The 27,859-nt window shown below is 35.1% G+C and overlaps 1 protein-coding gene across 7 annotated transcripts in view; it reads left to right on the forward strand.

Annotated features, from left to right (window-relative positions):
- Positions 1–27,859, forward strand: part of GRIA4 (glutamate ionotropic receptor AMPA type subunit 4) — a 370,821-nt gene that overhangs the window by 133,365 nt on the left and 209,597 nt on the right. For all 7 annotated transcript variants that reach the window (XR_003115686.1, XM_025357619.1, XM_025357623.1 and 4 more), the window contains one exon: positions 7,110–7,349. Coding sequence is in view for 6 of the 7 variants with exons in the window: in XM_025357619.1 (XP_025213404.1) it covers positions 7,110–7,349 (240 nt within the window). In the remaining variant the exon portion in view is untranslated. The remainder of the gene's footprint in view (positions 1–7,109; positions 7,350–27,859) is intronic.

The following is a 27,859-nucleotide window of genomic DNA, read 5'->3' on the forward strand; positions in this document are numbered from 1 at the left end:
TATATATATATATATATATATATATATATATATATATATATATATATACACATGTGTTTCCATGCGTGTGTGCATGTGTTTAGTAGGTAGGAAAAAGACAAGTAATTGTATTACAATATCATTACAGTATCCTAGTTATGAAGTAATAAATATTCTGAGATGATTATAATATATGAGATCATATAAAATGATACTATTCCTAAAAATATTATTGTGATTTTTTAATTTACTTGTTCATTCAGAAAATATAGCCCTTGGGAAGGTAAGATAAGAATCTCAAGAAAACCATGGCTATTGTTACAGATAGACAACATCAAAAATAATTACAACAAATACTGTTATGAAAATTCAGGTTTTTTGTTTTTAGAAGTGCACAGAGTATTATGGCAAAAAAGAGGAAATGTTGTTAATTCAGTTTAAAGGAATCAGGGAAAGTTTGCGGAAAATGAAATTTCTACACTATCAGGATTGACAAGTCATAGAAAAGGTAAATATTTTAAGGGTTATGCCAAACATAAAATTGGATAAAATCCTGACCTTAGATCACAGAATCTTACAAACAAAGGGAGCAAAGACCTCCAGTTCCATAGATTATGGATTCTATAACATTAGCATAATTATTAAGAACAATTAGAAGGATTAGGTTTTTATAATTGTTAATTTTTTCAAATGTATAGTGAGTCTACAGGAAAGTAAATAAAATATCAAAGGGACAGAACGAAGAAACAGAAAAAATTTAGACAACAGGAACAGGTACTGAAGCTTCCCTTGGGGAGGTTTACATGGGAAAATGATTCTCAAGGCCTTGAACCAACAATTGGCAAAAAGCTGGAAATGAGATCACCATACAAACAAGGATTTGTGAAGTCTACAGCATCAGTGAGAAAGTAGACATAGGAAAAAAAAAAATCTGTTCCCTGACTCAAACAGTCATCCTAGAAACATCCTGGCTTCCCTTGAGTTCTGCATAAAAAATAACATAATTCCATGAGAATTGTAATGTATTTGTCTGCTCTCCTGTGAACTTTCTGTTCAAATTTGTACTATCTGCAATTTCTAGGAACTCATAAATGAAGAAATTCACAGACACATGAACATACACAAACACAGGCACATCATTTACAAATACATATTGGAATAATTGGGATAAGTAAATGCAAAACACTCTGGAGAAATATCTCTTCAAAAGAGCCTTCTTAAATTCTCACAAATAGAGCTTTGCTGAAAATTAGTTCACAATTCAAAACTACAAAAAAAATATGTTGACAATCCACTTAAAATACAAATTAGAATACACACAAAATAGTATTAAATTACCAAAGATTTTAGGCAATAGAAATATATGATAGAGGGAATGAAATGTTTAAGATGACTAAGCACATGTGGAACTATAATACTGTACAACAGTAACACGTATGACAGGAGGGCAATGTCTAAGGTTAAAATGCTTAAATATCCATATATTATTCAGATGGAGTATGGAGATATTTACTAAAATCAGAATTTTTTGTCAAGTATCAATATAAAACAAGAGCAACAACTGAAAGAATAAATATAGAATATAGAAAATTAAGAAAAGTTGACAAACCCAGTAGATGGTTTACTACTGGGAGAGATGTATATTAGTATAATCTAGTGGAGAGAAATTTAGTGATATTGATCAAAACCAAAAAGATTCATACTCCTTATTTTATAATTTCACTTCCAACAATATATCCTAATGAATAACCAGATATACATGAAAATGGTTATCATAAGAGCATGTTATCACTGCCAAAAATTAAAAACAGCCAAAATGCTCAATATTAAGCTCAACCAAAATGCTCAATATTAAGAAATGAAAAAAATAAATTTTGGCACATACCTCAAACAATATTTATTAATATACATGTCTATATAATATTTATTAAGTGCTTACTATGGGTAGGCACACTCCTTAGTACTCCTAAGTACTGTACACATATATTTTACTTGTTAGTTATTATTGCATAACAAACCATCTCAAACTGAACGGCTTAAAATAACAGTGATTTCTTCTGCCCATGATGTCACATTTGGGGCAAGGCTTAATCTCTACTTCATACAGCATCGACTGGGGCAGTTTAACCGAGGGCATTTCTAAGATTATTTATTCCTAGTGCTGTTAACTTTGTTCTGGCAGTCAGCTTGGAACTTAGTTATGGCTGAGGTATTGGTTCCTTTCTATGTGGGTCTCATTATGTCACCTGGGCTTCCTCACAGCATAGTGGCGGAGTAAAATGTTTGTATACCCCCAGAGAATGAGAATGGTATCCTCAAAAGTCACATAGAATCATTTTTATGATACTTTGTGTGTGTGTGTGTGACAAGAGTTTCGCTCTTGTTGTCCAGACTGGAATGCAGTGGCATGATCTTGGCTCACTGCAATCTCCACCTCCTGGGTTCAAGCAATGATTCTCCTGCCTCAGCCTCCCGAGTAGCTAGGATTACAGGCACGTGCCACCATGCCCAGTTTTTTGTTTTGTTTTGTTTGTTTGTTTGTTTTTGAGACGGAGTCTCGCTCTGTCGCCCAGGCTGGAGTGCAGTCGCCGGATCTCAGCTCACTGCAAGCTCCACCTCCCGGGTTCACGCCGTTCTCCTGCTTCAGCCTCCCAAGTAGCTGGGACTACAGGCGCCTGTCACCGGGCCCGGCTGATTTTTTTGTATTTTTAGTAGATACGGGGTTTCACCATGTTGGCCAGAATGGTCTCAATCTCCTGACCTCGTGATCTGCCCACCTTGGCCTCCCAAAGTGCTGGAATTACAGGTGTGAGCCACCACGCCCAGCCCCTAGAATCACTTTTGTGATACTTTAATAGTCAAGGCAGTCTCAAAGGTCAACCCAGGTTCAAGTGAGAGGAAAGACTCCATTCTGAATGGGGAAGTAGTAAAGTTCTAGAAGATAATGTGAAAAAGAAAGAAAACCATTGCAATCATTTCTCAGAAAATCCACTGAGGCACAAAAGAGGCAAAAGACAATTAGGTACATGAATCTGGAGTTCAAGAGAAAGATTTGAAGTGGGTGGTAGAATTTGGGAGATCATGAGAACATAGATGGTAACTAAAGCCACAGAACTGGATGATTTCACTTAGGAAATATATTTAGAATGAAAAGGCAGATCGAGAGAGAATTTTAAGGTACACTAATTTTAAAGGAGCAGAGTAAGAAGTGTTCAAAGACACTAAGAAATGCCCAGAGAGAGCAGAGAGAGCATAGCTGTGGTGTTAGGAATGCAAGGCAAAGAAGCATCTGAAAGAAGTGTCCAAATGTGTCAAGCATACCAGGGAATTCCAGTAAGATAAAAGCTAAACTCTAAGATTTAGGATGTAAGTTGGTCGCTAGCAAAATTGAAGAGACTAGTTTTGGTGGTTGGAAAATGTGGAAGCCAGATGAATTGAAAAGAGTGTGAGCAGAAGACTCCTTCCACTATATGGCTGTGAAAGAGTAGAGAGATAGGAAGCATGAGGTCAGAAAAGTTCTTTGCTTTATGAAAGAAAAGACTTGAGCTTGTTTAAAAGCAGTTAGAGGAACTTCTTAAGAGGTGGAAAACTGAAGATACAGGAGAAAGAGAAGGGCCATAGATGGAAGAAAGAACTGTGCTCTTCCTCACCATGCTGCAATGGCCAGTACAATTCAGCACATCTCTTGGATTATGTCCCATAACTTGAGAAACACTGATCTATGGCGATGTCCTTTGATTTGTATGTGATATAGAACTACAAATCATCACAAATTATATAATCATTTGACTTAGCTTGGCATCTGGAAGGTGGCATCTGGAATGAAAGTGGGAATGATACTGATGAGAAGACATATTTAGTTGACACAGTCAGGTAAAAAATGGAGTAGTATCGTGTGTTTATTGTATGTCTTCATTTATATAATACATAATCCAAGTGATCTTGTTAGTGAAACAGAACACAGAACGTGCACTTAAAATTATAACTTATTTCATTGCAAGCCTTATTCTGATTAGTGTTTATACCTTAAAATATAGATCAACCTAATATCATTGCATGTATTTAGTGGCTAAGCGTTAATTCTCATTTATTTTGCCATTTTATGAAAACATAAAAATTTACATTTTTCCATTTTATGTATTCTGAACACATTCAATTCAGCTTAGTTTACTTTCATTAATTTACGTTTGAGTTTATTTATATAATCTAAGAAGTTTTATTGTTTGAATAATTATTTTTATGCTAAGCAACAATAGATGTCATAAGATTCAGCCAAGCAAAATTTTGATTAAAGAGTGTTTTCAAAGCTAGATTATAATACTATATATGGAAAGAGCTATATTTTAAAATTTGAATCATTGGGTCAAATAAAATACTATCCAAGTTAGCATACCAACATAATAACATTGAATATTTGACTGACAATCTACCCTCATACACACAAAACCCAATAACGCTCACTTGCCAAGCCTATGATCTAGATAAAATAGGAAAAAATAAATGTTTAAAAGAATAAGACTACAGCTATAAATTTGCAAAGGGAATGTAAAATGCTAGTGACAGAATACATCAGCAGCAAATTTATCAGCCTGAGACTATAGTTTCAAAGTAAGTATATATGAATAGAGGAAGAAAGACAGACAACTATGAAAAGGAGAATAAATAGATATGTATGATGATGCAAATGAATGAATGCAGTAGAAGACAATAAAATATTAGAAAATACTGTTTGTTGAGGTCCAGCATAATAAATTAAAATATTAAATAGTATAGTGAGTACCAGAATAGTGAAAAGTCATAATGATTACAATGAAAACAATATAATAGGAATAAAGAGTAGATGGATTTTATGTATAGCACAATTGTTGTTTTTGAACTTTAGCAGTGTAGTACACTTTGGATATAAAATTTTATACAGTCAGTTGTTCGATATTTAAAATAGATGAAAGCAGAAGTGCTCTTGGATTTTTGTGAGGGTGGAAGGGAGGGATACCAAGAAAAAGAGTCCAGCACTGCCCACCCAATGCTTTCTCAGCAAAAGTCTTCATACAAAGCTACATGAGTACTTCCAGGGAACTTATGGGGTTCCTAGAAAAACACAATTTAGAAGCCAAAGCTTGAAAATCGTATGGTTTTCAAGTGGCATACTTTAAAAGATTATGTAAATATTCATTATATGCATAAGTTAAAGTACATGACTTCTAAATCTTGTTTGTTTACATTTTCTAGAACAAGTATTAAAATTTGTGTATAGTTTCAGCACCAAACTAAAAGCCAGGATCTCAGATTTGAATTCTATAGCTCTTCAATTTACTTTTTTCAGTAGAGTAAAATAAAAATTAATCGAACCATATTATTTATCATGTAAAGCTTGAGAGTTGGCCCTCAGTTTGCAAGAAAACCAGTAGGACAAAAAATAGGAAAACATGAAGGAGCCGAGTAACTCCAGGTTCTACTGGTGTTAAATGTGGATCACTTCCATACTTGCATCAAGAGTCTTGGTGGAACATTTACAGATTAGGGTCTAATGCAGCAACTTTATTTATTAAATCACTTAAGTTATAAGAATTGCATTAAGTTAAACTTAAGATGCCTGAAAGCTAAATTAGAATCTTCCTTATATCTTGCAAGAAAATTATAGCCAGTCACATTGTTAGAACAAGCCTGCCCTGTTGGTCAGTCTTCTCAGAGGATCAAATTCTAGTTCCTTGGTGAGCATAGAATTAGTTGATGGCTCTTCTTTGATAGAATTTCTTTATAAACCTTAATATAATATCTATCAGAATAAATGGTATTTCTGTTTAGAATCTGAATACCTCCTTTCTTGGTTTTGAATCAACTGTAGTATTTCATTTACTAAACCTTTTATTCTCTTATTAAAAAATAAAACTATTTAACTACACAAGTGCATATAGAAAATCTGTGTTAAAATCTGCCACTTATTAATCACATCCTATGTCCTCATAGCATAGCACTTTTACATAATCTCATTTAATTCTTGCCATATTATGTATTCATAGCTAATGCAAGTAAGATTAGTAACTAAAATCAGAAAACATAAAAATTGTATAGACCTAAACACTTCTTAAGCTAGCTACATAAGCCAAGAAGAAATAGGACTGTTAGCCATACATGATAAGCTATAAGAATTTGGAATTCAAATATACTTTCTTTATGGTATCTCCTTTGCAGATTTCTGTCCCTTAAAATATAAATTGGAAAAACTCACACCAATTTGGACCAGAAATCAGTTCTGTTAAAAGAGTAATAAAAATATGATTGGAAAAGAATTTTGAGAAGAATCTTTTTCTATTTAGATGTTGCCTCACGGTTTTTGTAGCAACTGGGAGCATGGACCAAGAAAGGCAAGATGAGGCTGTGTACTTGTTTCCCTGGGGTCCTCTTACTTTATTTGGCTTGCTTCTGTTGGGTTTTGGAATTGGTTTATCTTTACTTTTTGGTCTGCCTAGAACGTGCGCAGCTGGCCCCAATTCACTAAGCCTCTCAGATATGCCAAGAATGACTTTCTAGCAGCCTAACGTTTGTTTTCAAACATGATTCGAGGAGACTCTAAGACTGTGATTAAAATGAAATTGCCACAGCAAGCAAACAAAAAGTAACAATTTAGGCAGAGTGAAAACTATAATCCAATTCAAGAATAGAAAATATGTACTTATAGTTTATGCAGGAGGGCAAAAGGTATTATAAATGTTCCTTCAATTAATACTCAAAAATTTCAAATGTATATTATATGTTTGCATGTAAGAAAAAAAATGCAGAAAATAATTTTGGATTTGTCACACCTAAAGTTCTCTAGCATAGGATTTGCCACATTATTATGGAAGGCCATATTTTTTTATTTTAGTCAAATTTCTCTTTAATCCAATTGTCTTCTTAATGCAGAATTTTAATTCGGATCAGCTTCACTCAATGTAAGACTTTGAGTACAAGCTCAAGAATTCATTGATTGTGCAATTAATCGCACACTTTACTTTTATTCTTTATCTTATATTCCTGACAGATCCAATGATTCAGTAATTTTTATTTTTTTAATTTTCTAGAATGTAGACTTTAAAGTCAACAATTTGAGTGTGCTAATAGTTTGTGGTGTTTTCTTCCTCTTGTTTCAGTCTGTTCCCAGTATTCTAGAGGAGTATTTGCCATTTTTGGACTCTATGATAAGAGGTCGGTACATACCTTGACCTCATTCTGCAGCGCCTTACATATCTCCCTCATCACACCAAGTTTCCCTACTGAGGGGGAGAGCCAGTTCGTGCTGCAACTAAGACCTTCGTTACGAGGAGCACTCTTGAGTCTACTGGATCACTACGAATGGAACTGTTTTGTCTTCCTGTATGACACAGACAGGGGTAAGTCCAGTTTCTTCATCTATATCAGCAAAACTCTAATTTTCAATGTGAAATGGCCTTATATGACTTCGGTTTTATAGCAAATTGTTTTGATCTCTAACATCGCTAAAATCAGAAAATGGTTGATGTGTATTTTTATCTTGACTCTGGGGAAAATTTTCTAATTAAACGAGTTTCAGATTCACAAGGTTACTCATTAGCAAACCATGCTCTGTAACTTCATTGAAATTAAGATAACTATGTGAATAAGAAAAACAAACCAAAGTGCTTTTCCTGCTCTCACACAACAATCAACAAAAAATAGTTCTGTGACCTCTGGTCACCAACATGTGTGGAGGTTATTCCCACACACCAGCTAAGTGACCCTCCAGAGCACATATCTACTTCCATTCAATCCTGACATTATCTACCTGGAGTTATTTGGCATCAGATCCTACAGGTTGAAGGCGCTGTCCCCAACAAGACTGAACTTCACTTCGGAAGCCAACCAGCTATAACTTGGGGTTCCCGTGACCCTTCTCCTTGGGTTTGATTGATTTGCAAGAGCATCTCAGTGCTCAGGAAAAACACTTTACTTTCATTTCCTCCTTCACATAAAGGATTTTACAGAGGATACAGATGAACAGACAAATAGAATAAATGGATGGAGAGAGGTGTGGGGAAAGGAGTGTGGGGCTTCCATGCCCTTCCCAGGTGAGCTACCCTCCAGGAATTTCCTCATGTTCAGCTATCCAGAAGCCCTCCTACCTCTGTCGTTTGGGTTTTTATGGAAGCTACATTATGTAGGCATAATTGATTACATCATTGGCCATTGACCAACTTAACTTTCATGTCTCTCTTTCTCCCCAGAGGTTGGTGTATGGGACTAAAATTCCCAACACTCTGATCCTGCCTTTGTCTTTTGGTAACAAGCTCCCATCTTGGAGCTATCTAAGAACCCCCAACCACCAGTTATCTCATTAGCATACTAGAGACAATCTTCTGTCCCTAGAAATTCCAGGGATTTTAGTAATGGTAAGTCAGGAAACAGAGGAGGACCAAATACATATATCATAATAACTACTTTTAAAATTTTTTCTGTGATATTTCAGGTTCAGTGATAACATAAATATGTTACTTCACTTCAAAGGCAAATGACTTAATGTTTTGGAACATATTAAAATAATAGGTCCATAACGTTGAGTTTGAAATACAAAACTCTAAGCGAGTAATTGAAGGGCCATGACAATGATGATAGAGGTTTGGCAATAAGACTTCTGCTTGCTGGCAACCTTTCACTTTACCAGTTTTGAAAGATTAATAAGTGATCCCATGTCACCTGTGTGTGGGAGAGACAAGGTAAATAACTCACATATTGCATTATTAACAATCCATACATTTTGTTCAGTGGTTGATATAGCTTTATTTTTCAGCTGGAGGAGCAACTTAAGGAGTGCCCATGCATGTTTTGCAGTTCTTGTTTTTTATTTTTAAGTTTTTCATGTTTTTTATTTAGTGACTAGAATCATATCAATATATTATATTTAAAAATAAGCATTAGGGGATCATCTGTGGGTTCTGTCTTCAGTCCTTTTTTCCTTGAGGTTTAAGAGTTATGAAAAGATAAGCAGTTAAAACAAAGGTTGTAATAGGCAGCATTTTAAGAATATTCTTGAATGGAATTCTATGTATGAAATGAGTAAGGGTAATAAATAGCCTTTTCTATCTATGAAATCAGTAAGGATAATAAATATCCTCAAATCTTTTCAAAATATTTTTTTCAAACTTTTGAAGACATAATCCACCTTCCAGAATTCAAAGTATAATCTCCTGTATTCAAAGATGAAAACCCATTAAAAGAATTCATCTTTATTACTAAAATTTACATTTTTAATCAGATGCAAACAGTGTCATTTAAGGTGTCATACCAATAGTGTTTCTAGTACATCATTTCTATTGGTATTCTTGGTAAATTTCCCTTACAGAAACAAGCTCGGCAAATTTAATATCATCATCACATTTTCTATAAGGTTGCAGCATACTTTGATTCTCGTTTAGAAATATGGGAATCTACTTATATTGCCTACTATTATTTGTTATTGGTTAACAATCTAAAGCATCCTAGGGGATGAATTACATATTAGAAGAAAACATCACCCTGTTCATTTCTAACTGTTGGAAAAATCTTTGAGCAACAGGACTTAATTGAGTACTCTCAAAGCAGAAGGAAAATTTTTTCTCCCTTAGAAATTGTCGTGATTATTTTATATTTTTACTGAAAATTGAATCATAATGTCAATAAATATATATCATGGTATAGATGAGATGTTGCTACCTGTGGTTCATTATGACATATCCTAGTTCTCCACCTTGGGCAGAAGATGATTATTTTACAACTTGTTCTCATGGAAATACCAGTGGAACCTGTATCTCACTTTTTCCTTATCTCCCTGTATAAATCCATCTCTGGCAAGGAGAGGGTTATAGGTATAATTCATGCATTGGTGGGGACACAGAACAGGGATTAAGTTGGCACTTCGCTTTTCTATCCATTTATACTTTCCAAGGTCCTTCCTCATGCATAGCAAGTCAGATGCTCCAACCTTGAGTCATTCCCATTACCTCCTACCATGAGATCTCTCTACTATAAGCAGGCATATATGTGGTTATTTAAAGACTCTTTGTCTCATTAACTTTTGGCCTGTAGAGTCTTAAACTCATCATGGTACAGCCATGACTTCTTCTAACAGTAGTGTCTTATAAGCCTTTAACCTACTTACTGGCTTTCTGCCCAAAGCCTACTTTTTGCATACAGTCATCCTAGAATTTAACTGTTCTACTTCTACTCAATTGACACAACTTCTAGAATTTCTTAGTTCTCTTCAATTGTTGCTTCAGAATGAATAACTAGTTCTTAGCATTTTCTCCTATAGTAATTATCCAACTCAACTTCAAAACAGATATCTTTATTTCAAGAAGTAATTGCCTGAACAAAAAATAACACGTCAGGAAAATGACTGTTTCTTGATGTTCACATGGTTTTCCTTGCCATGATACATCATGTTTCCCAACATTCTTGATCTTAATTGAGTACTCTCAAAGCAGAAGGAAAATTTTTTCTCCCTTAGAAATTGTCGTGATTATTTTATAAGTTTAAGATCACAAATTCTATTTATTTCCCCTTCAATACTGTGCTTATAATTATGTATCACTCTCACCAACTGAGGTATGAACAGATGATTAACTCATGATAAACATAGTCAGCCCAGAGTAATTCACATTTTCACATCATAAAGAGAAAAAAAGACTTCAAATAATTATACACATCAACATTAAAATCAAAATAGTTTAAAAGTAATATACAAAATCCAAGTGTAAAGAGATAAGATAGTAAGTAAAATACTATCTTATTTCTTTTGATACTTTTTGGTATATCTTAGTACTTTTCTTTCCTCCTGTACTGTTATCATGAACTGATTATCTAAACATTTTTTTCCATTTTAAATAACTGGCTTAATGACTGAATTTCTTTACCAACTTGAGTGGAACACTATTTTCTGATGCATCATGAATCCATATTTTGGAATAAGGTATTTTGTTGGGCCGCACAGTCATTCTGATATTTTAATCCCGACAGTGCCAAAACACTCTCTCAAAATACAAGAGCTGACTCTATCATACCTTGGAGTAGTGTTTTTATGTTGAATTATGGCAATTAAAGGAATGATCCTCTATTTGCTATGATAGAAGTCCTGTGATCTGCTACTAATTAGCTGTATGAACTTGTCTATGTTGTACTTTTGGCTGTATCTGCTTTTAAAAAACATTAACTGCATTATCTTTAAGATCTTTTCAAATTATCTTTAAGATTTCGTTCTATTTTTTAATTCAAATATTCTATTCCCTACCTGGAAATGGTGAACAGCAACAGAAAGATAGCACATGGCATACCTCATCTTATCAGCAGGAAAATCTGCTTCTTCTCATTTGACTACCTCTCAAAGAAGAAAAAAAAAGCATTTGTTCACTTATTTATTCACTTTATTCATTCAACGTTCAATAAATATTTATTTTTCAATTTGTCTGTATTGGACACCTTAGTAGGTACTGAGAATTCAATGATGAGCAAGACAGTAATGAAAATGAATGAAGTTCGGTGCTATGACTTCATTAGGAAATAGCACACAACACTCTATTTAACAACCAGAAACTTGCTTTTGACATATAGCTTAATATTTTAAAATCTTAATTTGGAACACAACTGCTTTCCAAAAAGATCATTGCCTCTTTCGGGAAAAACAATTAGAAAAATCGCTTAACTACAAACTTTAATAAGATCTTTGAGTTGGTAAGTAAACTAGTCCCACCATACTCATACTGGTCAAGAGAACTTTCTGTGATGATGGAATTGTTCTGTAATCTGAGTTATCAAGTGTGATTATCTCTACCACATGAAGCTATTGCAGGTTTAAAATGTGACATACAACTAAGAAACTGAATTTTTAGTTTTATTTAATTTTTAAAAATTTAAATTTAAATAGCCACATTTGGCTCATGACTACCATACCGGACAACATAACACATCTAACCAGTGAGCTCATATGAAATAATACATTTCACTATGAGTGAAATTTTTAAATCTCTTATTGACTCATAATTTACTACAGAAGAAAAGAACTTAGCACTCTGCGCATAACACTTTTGCTAATAATTTTCACATGGTGTTGTGTATACGTTTACATATCTGTTCTTCCCCGAGAATTGTGTTTCTCTAGTAATCACTGTTTTTTCTTACATTTACACCTTTTTTTTGTCTAGCATAGTAACCCCTGAGAGGCTTGCTATGGATATTAATTGAATTAATGCATTAATCTAGTAAAGTGCTTGACAATAGGTATCAAACAATTTTAAGGCCTTAATAACTAATGATGTAATTCATTTTTTATTAGTAGTGTCATATTTTAATAGATCAAATAGCTAACAGAACAGCCAAAATGAAAAACTGACTGGGATAGGTATTACTTGAATTAAATGTAATTTTGTTATCACAAAAAAAAAAAAATGTTGAGCAGGATGAAAGATAACATTTTTGATTTAGACCTAATTAAACAAAATATATAGAAAATATTTTAAAAATCAGTTTTTCTGGTAATAGAAAACCTTTACTTTTTTTAAGCCAAATTAACATGATGTCAATTCCTTGAGCGGAAAAGATATCAATTTAAATGTGTTTAATATAAGCAATGGTTATTTTCCCATTTGAAATAAAGGAGTACACTTTTTACCTGTGTGTATTGTCCAGATTTTTAAATGTTTATGATGGGTTTATGGCCATTCCTAACACCCCAGGTAACAAGGTGAATTTACGATTGAGGGAGATATGAGCAGAATACTAACATTTTTAAAATTTCTAGTGATCGTTGCTGGTATTTTTCAAAGCTGTTAAGAGGGCCAGCAATTTTGATCTCATGTCCAGATTCTGCAATGGCTGACAATGACCTCGTTTTACATAATCCTGACTCTCTTTAATGCTTAATGTTCAATGTTTTGCTCACATTACTGCTATGGAAGTTTGTGGTATTATTTTAGAGGTTTCTAAATATCTTGTATCCAATATCTCAATAAATTTTGTAATATTATGTAAATTGTTCCTAGGAGAGAGATATTTGGCAAAGCATAGAGCAGAAAATTTTCCTTTGGCTCGTTCCCTTTGGTCTGTTTTGTTTCTTGTTAGCATTTTTTTCTACAAAAGTATATTCTACATATTGCATAACATATTTTCAGAAACCTGGGAAACAATGTCCTGGGTGGTATAATATGCATATGCTGCCATTGCATGCTAAAGCCAATGCAAGAGGTGATGAGGGGATGGAAAGAGTAGCATGTTTATGCTGGAGGAGAGATAGATCTTATTATTTTATTTCTACTTTTTGGTTTTTAGTATATGTATGTCTTTTATTTTTAAACTGTCTTTAATCCTCTTGCAAAAAAAAATGTTGAGATTCAAGTAACAGAAAAAGGAGCAAATGACGAGTTAGAGGCATGAAACACCTTTAAATGACATGCCTTTTATTCCCTCCAAAATAAGTCTCTATAAATCACTCCAGGGAATCTCCTATTTTCCTTTTGGGTTCTCGACTCCAATACTCTTCTCCTCCATTTTGTTATTGCATTACAATAAGAAATATTCTTTTATTCTTTCCCATTTTCTCCTCCTTCCTTAGGAACCTAGCGTAATGAGTAGCTAGGCAAGATGATTTCAGGCTTACTGGGAACGTCCATCCTTCTCTTTTACCAGATAAGGATGTTGCGATAGTTAATTTTATGTTTCAACTTGACTGAGCTAAGGGATGCCTAGATAGCTAGCAAAACATTATTTCTAAATGTATCTGTGAGGTTGCCTCCAGCAGAGCTCAACACTTGAAATGGTAGACTGAGTAGAGCAGATAGTTCTTACTAGTGAAGGTGGGCATGAGCCAATCCATTGAAGGCCTAAATAGAACAAAAATTCGGTGGAAGGGTGAATTTGTTCTCTGTGCTTGAGCTGTATCTTCCATCTTCTGCCCTTGGACATTGGTGCTCTTGGTTCTCAGGCCTCTGGACTCGGACTGGTACTTATGCCATCCATCCTCTGAATTTCAGTCCTTAGGACTTAGGGACTAAGACTTACGTCATTGGCTCCTCTGGTTCTCAGGCTTTTGGGCTTAGACTAAAACTTCACCACTGGTTCTACTGATCCTACTGATTATTAGATTTCTCAGTCTCCATAATTCCATGAGCCAATTTCTTATAATAAATCTCTCTGTATGTATCTGTATATATTCTATTGCTTCTGTTTCTCTGGAGACTAATAAGGTGTCTCAAAACCCTTAAACCCTAATTCATAAGTAATATAGGAGGATGACAAAGCAGATATCTCCAAGGAATACAGCATATTGACATCAGTTCACAATGAATTAAAATTACAGATACCAACTGCTTTTTAAAAATGTCTTTCAGATAGAGGTAGAATCGGGAAGGTCAGGGGTAACTGTATACCTGTCAAGTGGATTCGGAGCTATCCACAGAAAAATGCTCGGTGTCTGGACCGCAGATCACAAGCACCATTCTTTTCCTAATTTCTCCCCATCTCTGATTCCTAATTACCACATTCCACCAACACAAATCTACCATTGATTTTACTTCTTAAAATTCCCATGGTTCATTTTTTCTTATTAAAAGCAAAATTAGAATATCAAAAGAGTTAGTTTACATATAACTTTAGAAAAAGTAAGAATCTGTCAGGTTCCAAGCTCATATTATCCCAAGAAGAGATTTATCTTTAATATTTGACAGTACTAAACCCCGTTTTAATAACTCAGGGATAAAACGTATTTCCTAACAAATGCCCCCCGCCCCCAAAAAAACACAAAACAAAACAAAACAAAACAAAACTTCAAGTCTAAAACCGTCACTGGGATAAAGAGGAGTTTCCTTTTTGTAAATCTTTTATGAAGACTCTCTGGAAAAAAGTCTCATCAGGATTTAGAATAATTTTTATCAGTCATCCAAATATATTTGCTTACAAACTCTTATTACATTTATAGCCAGACTGACAGTCAGTATTTACCTGTTGCCAACTACCAAGTATGAGGATGATCCATTCCAGCAGAAGGAGAACAGCTAACTAGCTAACTGTGTCTTTGGAGCATACATTCCTGCCTTCCTGCTGGAGCCAGGCCAGTGGGAGAGCAAAAGGAGATACAAGTATAAAAATAACAATTGAGCTTCCTATGAAGATTCTCACTCGTAACTGAGGGAGAAATAACAATCAGAATCAGGCAAGGGAGTTCAACTCTCTTCAGAGCATCTCCTTTGGAGTCACCGCAACACTTATTACTTGCCTTCATTAACCCAGATTCCACCGGCTGTTACTACTTAGGATTAGAAAGTGGAGAAATGAACTAAGGGGTGAGTGAATGGGATAAAGGCACATAAATGACTGTCTTTATAAAGAGGGTTATGTGTCCGGCTCCTTTTCCTTGGTGAGAAGAGGCAAAGGGAGTACCTATCCCTCACCTCCCACTGTCCCTAGTTACAGAGTGAAGGATTTGAGGGCAGATGCTGGAAGTCATCCTGAAGGAGTACTGAAATTTAACAAGGTGAACCAATCAGAACAGGGGTGCTGAGCAAATAATATTGATATGAAACTAAAACAAGGGTAGTCAAATAAAGAAGAGAGCAGAGCAACTAGCAGCAAAATAAACAGTGGGTTGACAGAATGGAGAAATCCTAGAGATGAAATACAGAAGCCTGCAGAGGGTTTCCAGGTGCCAGCAGTTCATTCGAAGGGTTGAAGAGGCCTGAATGGGATGGCAGGGACATAAATATGCAGCCCTCCATGAATATTTATACTGGGTCAGTTTCGTTGTCATCACTTACTAGGTTCTGGACACACATTGTTGACTGACACATCAACTGGGTGCTGTTCTTCCTTTCCTGATTCCTTCCCATTGTCAGTATTCAGGCACTGAATATGAGATGAGAGCAGATCTGAATAAGACGTCTGGAGGCCCTGCTCACTGGAAAGGTGATGGTGCCCTACTCCATGCAAATTCAAAATTCCAACAAACAGATTACAAAATAAGAGTATAGGAGTCCAAAAGTTCTGATTTTTTCCCATGGTGATTATTTTAATGAATTTTTTGAAATAATAAAATTGTATACAAAATTTTTTGACTGGGTCTGGTGGCTCTCGCATGTAAATCTGATACTTTAGGAGGACAAAGTGGGAGGATCACTCAAGGCCAGCAGTTTAGGACTAACCTGGACAACATAGCAAGACCCTGTCTCTACAAACAATATAAAAACTAGCTGAACATGGTGGTGTGCACCTGTAGACCTAGATACTCTGGAGGCTGAGGTGAGAGGATCTCTTAACCCAGGAGTTCAAGGCTGCAATGAGCTATGATTGGGCCACTGCATTTCAGCCTGGGTGACAGAAGGAGACCCCCATTGCTTAATTTTTTTTTTTTTTTTTTTTGCTTTTATAGAGCCCTGAGCATATGCAGAAATTTTCAGTTGAGTTAGTCAACCATGTTCGAGGACTAAGGAAAGAGAACATGTTCCTTAAAAATCTTTAGACTGATGAAACGTGGTTATAATAGTTTAGCAATTTTCTTACATGAAAATAAGGCTGTGTAGGTTTTCTTACTGGTTCCATGTTTTCAGTGACCCACAACTTACTTAAAGCAATAAATTTTCAAATGAATTATGATTTCCTGACAATATATTTTTTAAATGTCATTTATCTGAAGGTATGGAGGAAAAGATCTTTTGAAAGCTCTGATGGAACACCTTGCCTCAAGAAAAATTGCCTCAATGAATTTTCCCTTTTACTACAAAAAAGAAACAAATGTATATAAATGATAATGTACAATTAAGGTTGAAATACAGTATGAAATCTATGTCAAAAATATGGTTTACTTAACAGATATGCTTTATAATTTATTCATCATGTTATAACAGGTATTGTATCAGAACTATGGAAAGTAGTAACTTCCTATTTGTTGCAGTGGAAGAGAATTCTCAGATACAATGTATAAATTCCTTATAGTTGGACTTGTGATATACCTGCCAATATTTTTATTGTTAAATGGAAATTTTCTATTTTATATCAAATAGAAATTTTCAGTTCCATAGCACAGATGTTGTCAGTAGAGGACAGTCATAATATCGCAATGTTAAGTGCCTGAATTCAAATACCAGCTTTACAGCTTATTACATGTTTGACCTTGGATAATTTCCCTAACATCAAGAGATCTCAGATTTCTAGACTGAAAAAATAGCATTAATAATCAAATCTACTGGGTCGTTATGTGTTTTATATAAAGTCCTTATAAGTTCCTGGCATTATTATATTAAGTTATAACTATTATTCCAGCATCATTACCAGCATCATTAATATGTTAGTAATTTATTCTTAAATTAATAAATATTTAACATTTTCATATCCTTGATCATGAATCAAGGTGTTTGGTTAATATTTTATATGATGAGATTTAAACCTTCATGCGCATTTCTGATTACTACTGCTAAATTCATGAAAAAACAAATCAAAATATAAATTGTGATAGCTTATTTTCTTTTTCCTTCATAGACATCCCTTGCTCTAATTGCCCCTAAAACGCTGACATTTACTTGGGTTCTGTCCTCGGCTACTTTAACTCTGTAAACTTCTTCAATACAAACTACATATGTCACATTCTTAATTAGAATGATTTCATGAGTTCTCATTACTCTTCATATAAAGTCCAAATTTAAAAGATGCTCTACAATCTGTCTCCTGATTGTTTCTTCCATCTCATTTCATAGTCCACTTCCCCTGAAATACCAAGATTCAGAGAAAATGGTTTTTCTAAAGATTTGTGCACACTAAGTTCTTTCTCTTGCCTTGACAGCTTTGCAAATGTCATTCCTTCAACCTTTTTCTTGGGTAACTCTTATTCACCATTTGGATCAGAGCATAACTTCCTCTGGAAGTCTTCTTCCACACATTTACCTTCAAGTGAGTTAAATCCCCTTCTGTGCATTCCCATAGCATCTATATTATCTCTGTCAAACACTTTATTCTAACTATGTGTTTAACTATATCTTCATCATCAGGCTCTTTAAGATTTATCAGAATAGGGACTCTGTCTTGCTCATTGAACAAAAATGGTGCCCCCATACAGTCACACTTAATAAATATGAATGAACGAATCACATGGTCTCAATTCCACTTATATAACAATGACTTTAAAATCTGTATTTAGAACTCATTCCTCTCCCCTGAGCCAGACTCATTTACATAGTAACTGTTAAATATCCCATTTGTATCTCAAAACTCATTATTTCAAGAGTGAATTAATGCTTCTTTTGGTTCACTGCTTCCTTGCTTCTTTTGGTTCATTTTCTATCCTAGAGGGTGACACATGCTAGAAATACAGGAGCCTTCTTTACTCCATGTTTTCCCTTCATGCAATCATATCTAACCAATCATTAATCCTGCCAAATGTGTATCATCTAAAAATATCCTAAATGCATTTCCTCCTCTGCATTCTAACTACTGCTGCCCTTGTTCTGGGACTCTTCACTCTCCCACATCAACCAACTTTTCTCCTTGGCCCCAGTATTGCCCTCCTTAAATCCAACTTCTATGCACTTGCCACGGTGAACTATCTGCTAATAATTTTTTCTTGGAACGTTGTTCCTTAGTGACCTATAATTTATATTTATGCCAATGTACTTGACAATTTTGTAGCAAGGTTATATTGGCTTTCTAGAATATGATGCAGAATATAACATACTTTTCTGTTTTCTGGATGAGTTTACATAATGTTTAAATTAGTTTCTTCTCAAAAGTTCAGTAGACTACGCCTTAAAATATTTGTGCATAAGCGCTGTAAAAGCTTTTTAACCAATGCTTTGATTTCTTTCATGATTCGAAGGCCTATTCATGTCTTTTTTTCACTTCTCTTTCTGTCATGTTTGTTAAGGTACATAGCGTGTATTGTTGTGAAGTACTCAATGGATTCTGGCCAGAAAACGTGTTCTCTGATATTAATCCTTTGAAATCCTTTGGGATTTTTTTCACATTCAAGTACATGGTCAATTTTAACAATATTTCATAGGGCTTTAGAAGAATATTTATTTCTGATTTTTAGCTACAAGGTTCTATATAATCATAATGCACTATTAAGTTTGAAATACAGTGCAAGACCTATGTCAGAGGTTATATTTGTTCAAATATTCTGCATCTTTATTAAATTTCTGACTGCTTGACCTAACTGAGAAAAGTACAAGGAAATCTCCCATCTTGGTCACATTTGTCAATTTCTTACTCTAATTCTATAATTTTTTACTTAGTATGAGATATACTTTGATACAAAATATTTTGGAATTTTTAGCATCTTCCAGGTAAATGGAACCATTTTTAGATTAGATAATGAACGCCTCTCTCATTTGTCACGCTTTTTGTATTGAAGTCTGTTTTTTCTTCTACTAACATAGAAGTTTTCTTTTGGCTCATGCTCTATTTGTCAAAAGTGTATCTTTTGACATTTTTTATTTTCAATTTTCCTGCATCCTTATGTTTTAGGCATATCTTTTTGGTGCCACAACTGCCATTATGCACTAAGTACTGTATTATGTCTGTTAACATATTTAATTTTCCAAAAACTTTAAAGGAAAATATAATTATTATCCTGTATTATTCTTGAGTTTAAACACTTGGAGAGTTTAAATAATTTGCCCAAACTCACATAGCCGTCAGTGACAAGAGCTAGGACTCAACTACCTCTGTCAACCCAACTCAACTCAACTCCAACGTGGCAGTGAAAAGTAGCCACTGACAACACATAAATAAATGAAAAGGTCTGTGTTCTGATAAAACTCTATTTATCAATACTAAAATTTGAATTCCAAATAATATTTATGTGTGAAAAAATGCTACTCTTCTTTTGTCCCACTCTGCTGCCCCAAACATTAAGAAATGTAAAAACCATTCATAGTTTACATTTTATAAAAAGACAGGCGGTGGGCCAGATTTTGCCCATCAGCAATAGTTTTCAATATGTGTACAGATTTCCATAAAAGAAAGCTACATTCTTTAACTATTGTGTGATTATATAAAAAACTATTGTGTGATTAATTAACCTGTGTTAATTGAAAATTCACTAATGTGTTAGAAGCAATTTCCTAATTATATGGATAAATAGTGTTACTACCCATGTGTGAACACATACACAACCCCCAAGATATCCTTTGCTCATAATCTTTTGAGAAGTCTTAATTTTTTTTCTTTTTTTGAGACTCAGTCTCACTCTATTGCCCAGGTTGAAGTGCAGTTGTGTGATCTCCGCTCACTGCAACCTCTGCCTCCCGGGTTTAGGTGATTCTCATGCCTCAGCCTCCGGAGTAGCTAGGATTACAGGCACCCGCCACCATGCCTGGCTAATTTTTGCATTTTTAGTAGAGTCGAGGTTTCACCATGATGGCCAGGCTGGTATCGAACTCCTGATCTCAAGTGATCTGCCCACCTCGGCCTCCCAAAGCGCTGGGATTATAGGCGTAAGCCACCACACCCGGCCTGCGAAGTCTTAATAGTTAAACTATAAATTGATACATTGTTGTTTAGAGTCAGGTAATAACGTTTCTGACAATTGTTTTCTGAATGGTTTTGCGTCTAATTAATTAGTGATTAGAATATCCTTCTAACCCAGCACAACATTAGCCAAATCTCTATCCTTTATAGTACTTACCTGTTTTGGAAATATTTACTTGCCACTGATGTTTTTGTTTGTTTTGAGCATTTTTTTGTGTCATAGATTGATATGGTTTGGCTTTGTGTCCCCACCCAAATCTCACCTTGAATTTTAATAAGCCTCTCATGTCATGGAAGGGACCTGGTTTGAATCATAGGGATGGGATTTCCCCGTGCTGTTCTTAGATAGTGAATAAGTCTCACGAGACTTGATGGTTTTATAAAGGGAAGTTCCCCTGCACATGCTCTCTAGCCTCCTGCCATATAAGATGTCCCTTGCTCTTCTGCCATGATTGTGAGGCCTCTCCAGCCATGTGGAACTGTAAGTCAATTAAACCCCTTTCCTTTACAAATTACCCAGTCTGGGGTACGTCTTTATTAGCAGCATGAAAACAGGCTAATACGTAGATCAACTGTTTAATGCATCTTAACAGATTATACAGTAGCAAAATTGTGTAAAGAGGTTTCAGAGATCAATGACAGAGATGCGATTGTTGAATCATATTGAGGAGTCATGTTTCAGTGCTTGGTTGGTTTATACATGGTGCTAAACTAAGTTGAGTAAGAGATACAAAATAAAAATATAGCATGGGTAAATATTAGGTTCAAAGTGTAAGAGAGTTTAATACTGTTTGAGGAAGGAAAAGAAGGGAATTAAGAAATATAATTTTCTAGAAGAAATGGGAGTGAGAGGAGAGAGCACTCTAAGTAGAGCAAGTGGCACAAACTAAAGCAAGGAGGTGAAAAAGTTCATGGAGTTTTGCAGAGGATAAGAAGTCTGGTTTGATTAAAACCTTTGGCACATGGGATGCGTATGGACATGGAAGTTGGCGATGTGGGTGTGATGACAGTGTTTCACTAAGATTTCATTAGGGTTCTGTGTTGGCTGTGTACCACTGTGTATTTATTTAAGCTATTTTTTTTTAAAGTCTGTAATGTAAATCAACTCAGCTATTCATAGCAGAAGAGAAAAGATCGATTGACCTGATGACAATAGCCCTAAAGATTTTTATTGGTTTTTTCCTTCATATGATAATGTCTACCGTCTGGTAACAAATGCAAAGATTTTAGTATCTTAAGACAGGAGTCATAAGCATAAAAAAGACTACATCCTTACCCTTTTCCAAGGTTTGTTTTAAGGGTTTCATTCTGTTTTGATAGACGCCAGGTTAAGATCATAACAAATAAGCATCCTCTACAAAAGAAAAACAGCTTAACTCCTATCTGTACAGCCGTCTGTCATTGCCGTTTGGAAGGTAGATGAAAGAATTCTGTGAGAGACATTCCTCTCTGGACCTTTTGCGTCCTTTCCAGATGATACCCTGCCAAAAAAGGATTCCATGCCATGGGTATTTGATGTGAGTACACATTATTCTCTGTCACTTCACTGGGAACCATTTAGCTCTTATGAATTTTAGCAACGGGTATGTAAGATTTCTATCAATTCTCACTTTAAAAAGATTTGAACTATGACTCATTTAAAAAGCACTTCTATTTGTAAGTATCTTAAAATACCCAAACACAATCTTGAAAGGACAATTCAGAAATAGTACATAGAATCTGAAAGTAACACTGAAATGTTGTCACTGATGCATTCTAAGAGATTATTTTTTCTGTAATTTAATATTTTGTTTTGTTTTTGTTTTGTTTTTTGAGACGGAGTCTTGCTCTGTCGCCAGGCTGGAATGCAGTGGCACAATCTCAGCTCACTGCGACCTCCGCCTCCCAGGTTCAAGCCATCCTCCTGCCTCAGCCTCCTGAGTAGCTGGGACTACAGGTGCCCGCTACCACACCCAGCTAATTTTTTTGTAGTTTTAGAGTAGAGACAGGGTTTCACCATGTTGGCCAGTATTCTGTAATTTAATATTATACATGATGAATTATGTTAATTCCTATTTGCATTTTGACCTGACATGTTTGTTATTTGAATCATTTTAGTCATTTCATGTTGTGAAGTTTATATTACCTACATTACATTATTTCTGTTTTCACTCAATTATATATGAAATAAATGGTATAAGAAACCACAGAGTCTACATGCTTATTCAGTCTTAAAAATACCCTTTTAAAGTAAATTTATATTAGAAAGAGGCCCCCCTTCCCACTCCCACCCTGGAAATCTGTATGGATTTATGTAGGAACTCTATATAATACATTGAAGAGTTAGCAGATTTTAAATGGTCAAAACGGCTGTTGAACTAGAATGACAAGTTTGAGAGTGAGTTGTGTTCTTCCATATTGTTTCTGTTACCTTCACATTACTGTAGCCAGGAAAAGGCAGGTAGTTTATAAAAATAAACAGGAAAAAAAAAGGCAGTAGAAAGGGAATTTTTTACTTTTTTTTTTCTTTTTTTAAATTTTTATTTATTATTATTATTATACTTTAAGTTCTAGGGTACATGTGCATAATGTGCAGGTTTGTTACCTATGTATACCTGTGCCATGTTGGTGTGCTGCACCCATCAACTCGTCATTTACATCAGGTATAACTCCCAATGCAATCCCTCCCACCTCCCCCCTCCCCATGATAGGCCCCGGTGTGTGATGTTCCCCTTCCCGAGTCCAGGTGATCTCATTGTTCAGTTCCCACCTATGAGTGAGAACATGCGGTGTTTGGTTTTCTGTTCTTGTGATAGTTTGCTAAGAATGATGGTTTCCAGCTGCATCCATGTCCCTAAAATAGTCCTCTTAGCAACACCTAGACTGGAAATTATTGTTTCTTGTCTAAAAACATGGGAACAAGGTAGATTTACCCTTACTAGATCCAAGAGACCAATTAAAGACATGTAGTTGTCAGCATGAGGTCAGCACTACCCATTAGAGCAGATGTTACTATAGCCAAGTAGCATGTGACCAGAAGTGTATGACCAATGATGCCTTCAGTCATATGTCTATACGGGGTCTAAGATTTGCCCTCAGAGGGAAGGGAGCATTGATGCACTATAATATCAAAAAGTGAATTCAAACAGCAGGCCAACTTAGCAAAAGCCATTATGCAGCCTAACTCAGTACAGATTAATATAAAGTGTAAAGTGGAACAGAATTAATCAGGGTTTTTCTGATCTGACATAGAGAAATACTCCTATTCCAAACTATAATTCTGTACACAGATATTTAGATTAAAAAGACATAGAGTAACACTTTAAACAATAACAACAGTAGAACTGCATCAACAACAATAGCAAGGGTTAAAGGACTTAAGAGTCTTCTACTTTAAGCAAATCGGAGTGAGTGAGTTTGAAGAAGCCCAGATGCCAGTATATTGAAATCACTGATGAGAAAATGAACAGCTAAGTTGAAACAAATGTGGAATGGATGATGCTGAAGCCCATAGATAGTACCAAGTCTGAGGCTGTGCCTTCAGGCACCCACAATGACTAGTTTATCAGTAAATTTCAAATCTTCCTGGGTCTGAAGGTTTTCATTCCACACCTTTAAAACAGGGGTCAGCAAACTACAGCCTGTGGACCAAATCTGCCCAACAGCATTTTTTGTAAATAAAGTTTTATTGGAACAGAGCCATGCTCATTTATTTACATTTTTTTTATGGCTACTTTCCCACTTTTACAGCAGTATTGAGTAGTTGCAACAGTTATAGTACAGCCTGTAGTATTTTCTAGCTGGCTAGCTCCTAACTTAGAGAAGCTTGCCAACCCTTAACTTAAAACCCTCACTGAAAAAATGATTACTTCAATAGAATTGTCTTATGTGAAAAAGATAATTAGGTTTGTGTTTCGTTACTAAGAAAATGAAATTTGCATAGTATGAAAATACCTTTTCAAAACTATTCATAAAAGCAACTCAATAAACATATGTAAAGTTTTTCAGGATTTATGCAAGGTGGTGACTATGGATGCCATGGAAACAGTACTATAAATCCATAATATAAATGTAGGTATTTACACTAGACCTAACAAAGCATTAGTTTTCATATCTTTAACAATAATGATTAAATATTGCTTTCAATTACTGGATAAACAGAACTCAAGCCTTTCGATTTAAAGAATGGTATTTCCCATTTTTCAAGCTACCATAGAATTGCAAGCCTGATCAAAGTCACTGGTGTGAAATATCAAACTAGGGATTGTGCTGAATATCAATTGTTTGCTTTCATGTAAGAGATATGACTATGAAGAAAACCATTCCCCAAAGTCATCTCAAGCATTTAGAATTTTCTACTATTTATCTATGCATGGTAGTTGAAGTAAATCTTTGCATAAAGTAATGGATTTTCACTTAACTCAAGTCATAATTTTTATTTTGTTTTTTACTACCTTACATTTTGTGTTATTGATATGAGCTTTGGACATTAAATTTTGAATAATTGCAATGTAGTAACATTACTTTTTAACTTTAGAATGAGTTTAGACTTATTTCTAAAATCTTGACTGGGTCTGTGTATACGGCTTAGTTTTGTTTGACAACTTACACACCTACTAATTCAATTAAGAAGTGAACTAAAGGTAGAGGCACCACCATCTTTAAGCTGGATTGTTAGCAAGTTACTCACTGACCATCAAATTACCCTTCTGCTTGAAGCTGTCCAGTGGCTTCCTAGCTTATTCAGTGTAAAATCAAAGTTCTTATGATGGCAAACCAGGAACACCCTATCCCACAGCCTTTGTGCATGCTCTTTGCTCTGCCTGGAATACTCTTGCCATACGTGTAAGAAGACCTCACTGCTTCCCCTCCAAGACTGCTTAATGTTACCTTCTCAATGTGGCCCTCTCTGACCACCACCATTCTCCATCCTGATATTCCCTACTGTCCTTTCTTGCTTTATTCTTACCTGTAGCATATTTTATCTCTTTATATTCTATTACACTTCACTTATTTAAGGTAGGCTCTGTTACAACAAGACATTTGATTTGTTTATTTGCTGCTGTATTCTCAGGATCTAGAATTGAAACTGTCACATAGGAGGTGTTTCATGTATCTTTGCGAAATCAAATTTAATAAGTGAATTAAAAAATGGCGAACAATAATAATGAAAGCAGCAAAGGACTGGAGCATGTGCGATCACTGAATAGTTACAGGGGAAAGTGGTCAGGAGCTCCTGAGGCCCGCTAATGAATGATCAGGAATGCTTGGTCCCTAGGATATGCATGGAATTCATGGAGTATCTGACTTTTTGTCATTTACTAAGGTGTCTATACTTGAACAAGGAAAATATGTATGTTTTATTTTAGCATTTAACAACAATTAGTTACCATATAAGAAGTGTCTATTATGTTATTAAAAGATGCCTAAAAAGGAGGGGAAATCTCTAGAATGTTTTGCTCTCAATTTACCAGGTTTAGCCCAGTATGTTTTGATGACCCCTTATGCATGTTTTGGAGAAATAAGAATCATATGCCACAAAAATGCAAACAGAAATTAAAAAACTGAGCAGGGAAAAAGACTGATCATAGATATTATGAAAAAGTTGCTTTTAAGTAATATCCGAGGTTCTTTAAGAATTTATAATCTCATAATAATAGCAAACACTTATATAGTACTTCCAATGTGCAGTATAGTTTTAAAAGTTTTACACATATAAATGATTTTAATCTTTGTAGCATTCTAATGAGGTAGGTGGTATTATTTCCATTTTTCAGATGAGAAAACTGGGACCCATAGAGGTGAAAAAAACTCATCCAACATTACACAGGGAGTGGCAGATCCAGGCTTCAAGTGCAGGCAGTTTGGATTAAAAAGCTGTGCCCTTAACCACAACATTATGCTGCCGATGAGGACCTCTCCCTTTAATTTGAATCACAGTCAGCCAAAGAAAATAGTAGAGTAAGCAGGTCCCAGACAGTTAACACATAACACTATACAGCACTGGACAGTCCCAACAGTTCCTGAAAGGATAAAAGAAAAGAGAACCAGTCACAGATCCAAATATTTCAGCTTTAGAAATTTATTTCAGCATGGACATCTGAGTCCTGCAGCTGCTGTGTATGGTCTTTTGTGTGGTCACAGGTGTTGGCTGTACTATGAGAGCACATAATGGCAGATGACAAGGCAAGCATAGTAGGGAATGCCAGCCCCAGGAGGTAATGCCAAGTTTAATACTGAAAGTAAAACATATGCATGTGCCAATTTTCTTCTAAATGCATTTTTATTGAAGAAAAACAAAGTTGTCTTCTAAAAAAAATCATCTGTGTATGAATAAAGGATGATATTGGCATAAAAACAGTAGCACTAGTAGGCTTAAAAATTAAGATTTGGTTTAAAAACTGGAGGAAATAAAGTGATAAAATCAGGCAGTTACATCAAGAAACAATCACTTGAGGATGAAATCAACAACAATCAGCAGCTACATATTTCAAGTCTGGAAGTCAAAGTATTGCTTCAGTTTTCATGTAAAAAAAAAAATCTTTCAAAAAAAGAGAAGAAATAAATTATACTCAGTACCTTTTCACAAATAGAACACACCTGCTACTTTTCTATTAGCAGATGGCTTATGTGAATCAGTATGAATATGTGATGTTTTGGGAAAGGGGGGTGAGGGCCTTCCTACTATGAGTTAAGCTGTTCTATTGGATTAAACAAATGTCCATGGATTATTTGCTATGTATACCATTTTGGGAAAAATCCATATATAAACTATAGACCTAACAAAGAGAAAACAGAACACAAATCTCATGAATGTTAAGCGTACTAAGTAACATACAGGAAGTACAAAAAAATGTTAGAATTCAAACAAAGAAGACCCCGTATCAGATTTGAGACCACGGTTCCAAGTAGGAGGTAGAATTTGAATTAGTACCTAAGACTTAATATAGCCTTTCAATGACAAGAAAGGAAAGGCATTCCGAAGAGGAAGTTGAAAGAGTAGAGTAGAAGAGGTGAAAAGGTGAGGATCAACATTCATGGCAAGTAGTCCACATTTTCTGGAGCACAGGCTCAGTAACTTGAGAAGCTTGAATTCTAGTAAGAGAATTATGAGGCAAGGGTCAAAGACTAGGTCTTGGTGTGGCTCTCCAGACCTGGAACAATGACTGGCATATAATAGGTGTTTGGTTAAAGATAGGTAAAATGAAATGGCAGGCTTCTGTAACGATAACCATACTGCGATGTAAACTGTGTTCTCATTGAGGCACATGCAAGATTGTGCAGTTACAGAGAAGGCAAATCATTTTGTTTCGTCAGGGGAGGCTTCAGAAAGGGTAATATTTGGGCTGAGTCTTAAAGACTGATTTCCAGATGATGTGGAGGAAAAAGGGTGTTTCATAGAGAGAACAGTGTACCCATGAGTATGACA

The sequence above is a fragment of the Theropithecus gelada genome, chromosome 14, assembly GCF_003255815.1.
Source record: "Theropithecus gelada isolate Dixy chromosome 14, Tgel_1.0, whole genome shotgun sequence".
Taxonomy (NCBI): domain Eukaryota; kingdom Metazoa; phylum Chordata; class Mammalia; order Primates; family Cercopithecidae; genus Theropithecus; species Theropithecus gelada.